This window comes from Elephantulus edwardii, unplaced genomic scaffold (genome assembly GCF_000299155.1).
Source record: "Elephantulus edwardii isolate Elephantulus edwardi_28Jun2011 unplaced genomic scaffold, EleEdw1.0 scaffold00342, whole genome shotgun sequence".
Classification (NCBI taxonomy): domain Eukaryota; kingdom Metazoa; phylum Chordata; class Mammalia; order Macroscelidea; family Macroscelididae; genus Elephantulus; species Elephantulus edwardii.
Window position 1 is genome coordinate 2,114,969 of NW_006400092.1, and position 5,137 is coordinate 2,120,105.

Here is a 5,137-nt window from a genome sequence, read left to right on the forward strand (position 1 = left end):
TATCTCAGTCACAAAAGGACAAATACTGCATGGTGCCACTGTTGTAAAACAGGGCTGACAGCGGGGTTGGGGTGAGAGAGAAAGATGGGTTCAATAATGTATACTGCATTGAAACAGATGAGGAAGAAAAATGTTTAAAAGTGATATGTGATTAGGTATGTTTATCATGACAGGAGTCCAGAGCAAAGGCTGTATAGTGGAGTGGACCTGGGGGAGGGTTTGTAAAACAATGAAAGAATTTTTCTTTTACTTTTCAAAGAGGGTAGTGTACTAGGGGGGAGGGTTGGGAGGGGAGAACAGTGCAACAGTGAATGAATGGAAATCCAAAGTCTCTGTAAATTTTCATTGAAATTAATAATAAATTTTAAAAAAAGGGAAACAAACAAGTACAAAAAAATTAAAAACTCAGGCAAACCTGTGATCACTAATCAATGACATAAATAGACTAACAAGTAGAATGAAAATGTGTAATCAACAGAAGTTAAATTAGATAATTGGAACCTCCTGAGAAGGCAATCCTTATGTGCACCAAAAGACTTCTCCAAAAGGGTGAAAAGAGAACCCACAGAGTGGGAAAAAATATTTGGTGATGACATATCCAACAATGAATTTATCTCTAAAATGTGTAGAAAATAAAAAAGCAAACAAACCAACTGTAAAATAGGCAGAGAATATGAATAAGTATTTTATAAAAGATGGCCAACAAACATGAAGAAATGCTCAAGATTATCAGCTATCAGAGAGATGCAAACCAAACTAACAATGTGATATCATCACCTCATCCCAGGGAAAAGAGCAATGCTCAACAAGACATTGAACAACAATTGCTGGTGAGGGCATGGCGAGATTAGAGCTCTCATATACTGCTAATGAGAATGGAAAATGGTACAAACACTATGGAAAGCAGTTTGATACTTTCTTAGAAAGTTGGATTAGAAATACCATTTGATTCAGTAATCCTGTTAACAGATATATACCTTTTTAAAATTATTACTTTTCATGAAAGTTTACAGAGACATTGGATTTCTCCCTGCCCAACCTCTCCACCCACCCAGTTTGCTCTTCTCTTTGAAAAGTAAGAGAAAAATTCTTTCATTGTTATACAATCCCTCCCCCCAAGTCCACTCCACTATGCAGCCTACTTTCTGGACTCCTGTCATGACAATACCTAATCATATATCCCTTTTAAACAGTTCTCTCCCTCATCTGTTTCAAAGCAGTATACATAATTTATCCCATCTCTCTCAGTCTCCCCCTAACTCCAATGTCAGTCCTGTTTTACAAAAATGACACTTTTCAGTATTCGTCGACTGAGATATTTCACTCAGCATAATGTTCTCCAGGATCACCCATTTTGTATACTATTTCATAAGTTCCTTGTTTTTCAATGCAGCATAGTATGCCATTGTTAGAATACAGCAGAGTTTCTCTATCCATTTGTTTGTTGATGGACACTTGGGTTGTTTTCATTTCTTTGCTATTGTGAACAAAGCCACGATAAACATAGGTGTGCATATATCTGCTTGTGTGGTGGTTATGGTGTCTTTGGAGTATATTCCCAGTAGTGGAATTGCTGGGTCAAATGATATAATTTGCAACTTTCTGAAAAAGCGCCAAACAGTTTTCCATAGTGGTTGCACCATTTTACACTCCCACCAGCAGTGAATAAGTGTTCCAGCTTCTCCACAATTTCCCCAGCATTTGATGTTTGCTCTTCTGTTAAATTTTGCTATTCTTACAGGGGTGAGAGTATATCACGTAATTGTTTTGACTTGCATCTCTCTTAGAGCTAGGGATTTTGAACATTTCTTCAAGTGTTTGTTCACTATCTGAATGTCTTCTTTGGTGAAGTATCTGCTCATATCCTGTGCACATTTTCAATTGGGTTATTTACCTTTATCTTGTTGTGGTGCTCAAGTATTTTATAAATTCTAGAAAGAAATCCCTTGTCAGACATGTCATTAGAAAATATTTTTTCTCAACCTGTGGCTTCCTTTTTTAGCCTGTTGGAGAAGGTTTTGAATGTGCATAAGGATTTGATTCTTGGGGGGGGGGGGGGAAAGGTCTCATTCATGTATTTTATCCTCTCCTGGTTGTAGATCTGTCAGGATGCTTGGAAGGCTGTTTATGTTGTGGATTAGGACTTCTAGAGTTCTTCCAAGGTTTTCTTTAATGAACTTTATATTCCTTGGTATTAGACCTAGGTCCATGATCCATTTTGAGTTGCATATAGTGTATGGAGTGAGGTGTGGATCTTGCTTGAGTTTTCTACAGATAGTTTTCCAATTTTGCCAACACTTTGTTTAAAAGGCTGTGGTTCCCCACTTAACTGATTTCATCTCCTTGTCAAAAATAATTTGATCATAGGTAGATGGGCTTATTTTTGGATTCTCAATTCTATTGCATTGATCTATGTGTCTGTCATTGTACCAGTACCACACTGCCTTGACCACCATGGCAGTGTAGTAGGATTTGAAATCAGGGAGTAAGATGCCCCCTACCTTGTTTCTCTTTTTTCAGGAGTGCTTTGCTTATTTGGGGCCTCTTTCCATTCCCAAGGAAACTGGAGATTGCCTTTTCCATCTTGTTGAAGAATGGGACTGGTATTGGGACACCTCTTATTTCCTTCTCTTGTCTTATTGCTATCACTAAGACTTCCAATACAATACTGAATAAGAGAGGTGATAGTGGGCATCCTTACCTAGTTTCTGATCTTAAAGGGAATGCCTTTAATCCCTCTCCATTGAGAACAATGTTGGCCCTAGGATTTGCATATATACTTTTTACTATGTTGAAGAAATTCCCCTCTAATCCCATTTTGTTGAATGTTTTAATCAGGAAAGGATTTTGGATTTTGTCAAAGGCCTTTTCTTCATCAATTGATAGGATCATATGGTTCTTGTTCTTTGATTTGCTAATATGATGAATTACATTGTTTTTCACCAGATATATATCTTACAAAAATAAGAGCTACAGCCCAAACTGATGTATTTATATTCATGTACGTTGCAGCACTATTTATAATAACAAAGAGATGGAAACAACCCAAGTTTCCAACAGAAACAAACACATGGCTAAAGAAACTGTGATACATTCATACATACAATGGAGTATTGATATCATGTGGCATAGGGTTGGAACCCTCTCATAGCTGAGCCTCCAGTGGGTTTTCAGAGGTTGTAAACCACACAGGAAGAGACTGACCATCTTTTTCATATGGAGTGACTGGTAGTGAACTGCTTGCCTTTGGGTTAACAAAGTACTGTGCTATATGTGATGAAAATGTGATTAACTGCATTAAAAAATGTATTATAAAACAAAATGTCTGTGAATGTAATAAATATCAATATTATTTAGAAGCTCCCTAAAGAAAAGAAGTAAAAAAAAAGTCAACTAGGTAAAATAATAAAATTTCAATACAAAGAAATAGAGTATCAAAACTCTTAGGAAGAAAGTCTGAAGACTGTGCCATTTGCATCAGAATCTTTGTCTCTTAGAGTAACTCACTAGAATGATACAGTGGAGTTCCAGTGCATACAGCCTCAGCCACAGAGGAGGATATCTTGGCCAGGTAGCTTCTTCCCCAGGTGGGTAATCTACAAAATTCCTCCAGCAGTGTTCATACTCTAAGGAAACACAAATCTTTGTTCACTCAACAAATACTGTACAACCACAAGTTACTTTAAAAGAGCTCCCACTTAAAAAATACCACAAATACCACCCCCTGGACTAGTCACTGCTGGAGATGGGCGAGGCTTCCCCAGAATCCCTAAAAAGAACCAAGTAGTTTATTTGAAAAGAACCCTGGTGGCACAATGATTAAAAGCTCAACAACTGACCAGAAAGTCAATGGTGCAAATCCACTTTTTAAAGACTTAAAGACAGATGGTAGAGACAAGATTAGAGGCAGGAATCTTACTTTTGATACTTTCCTTGCCATGAATTATTGCAGACCTGGTCGTCTGGTCGTCTGTCATATTGGTTTGGATTTTCACTTATAGTCTGGGATAGCCTATCTTTTAATTTAGAAATAGTACCACTAAAATCAAACTTATTGTTGTAGTTAGGTCAGTGCGGACTCACAGCAACACTATAGGACAGAATGAAACTGCTCCTTAGAGTTTTCTAAGTCATAAATCCTTATAGGAGCAGATTGGTTTGCTTTTTCTCATAGGGAAGGTGGGTTTGAACTGCTGACTTTTTGGTTAGCAGCCTAATTCATGCTTAGCTTTCAGTGCGCTCCCATTACAGCCTTAAAAAGAAATTAGACCCTTTAATGCTTTTACCTGAAAATCCCATAATCTGGATAGTTACACCACTGATAATAAGGTCCCTGAGTCCTTGTCGGTTTTGCTGATCCATATGGTGAAAAAGCCGAGCTACATAAATAACCAGAGTCACATTGGGGTGTTGGTTTAAAAATTCTCTAATAACTTTGCAGCACTCCCAACACGGGCTCCAGGACATGAACCAGGTGATGACGCAGCTGATGGATGGGCAGAACTTTCTCTCAGAGGTAAATTTTTCAATAAAATTGACTTCAACATGTTTGGTTGTGTTTGCGCCTGTGTTTCGCCAGATTCTGTGGCTCATACCCCACCTGATTTCATAGAACAGACAGGTCTCTTTACGGAGTTCTCTAGGGTCGAAGAAGACTGTAAATTCCCAGGGTTTGATCCTTCTCCTGAAATATAAAAAGCATCCAATGTTGTCATGCTATCTCTAGAGGCACCTTAGAAATTGTTCCACATACTCCTCTTCTATTGGGCAGTTTTATATCATGACATCTCAAGAAACATCTTCCTCCCCTTTCCTATGCCACGATGTTATATGAGACCGTCCACTGAATTATCAGATTCTCTCACAAACAGAGTGAAAAATAATTCCCTCCCCCAGTCATGTTATTTGGTTACCACTCTCTCTACATCATTGCTTTTTTAAAAATTTTTTTTTTTTTATTTTTGTGTGCATGTACCATCAAATCAGATCTGACTGGTACAGGAGGAGATTGTCCCTCCTTCCCCGGCAGAGCATCTGGTGGATTCGAACCGCGCAGCTCTGGGATTGTAGTTGCAGCTCCTTGCCACTAGGCCACCAGAGCTCCCCTTATCATTGCTTTAAAAAAATGTGTGTGTGT

At 38.2% G+C, this 5,137-nt stretch overlaps 1 protein-coding gene across 1 annotated transcript in view; it reads right to left on the reverse strand.

Annotated features, from left to right (window-relative positions):
• APOBEC1 (apolipoprotein B mRNA editing enzyme, catalytic polypeptide 1) overlaps window positions 1–5,137 on the reverse strand; it is a 10,615-nt gene that overhangs the window by 2,148 nt on the left and 3,330 nt on the right. The window contains exons 3-4 of the mRNA XM_006901766.1: window positions 4,287–4,684; window positions 3,508–3,626 (exon numbers count right to left, since the gene is read on the reverse strand). Coding sequence (XP_006901828.1) covers window positions 3,508–3,626; window positions 4,287–4,684 — 517 coding nt within the window. The remainder of the gene's footprint in view (window positions 1–3,507; window positions 3,627–4,286; window positions 4,685–5,137) is intronic.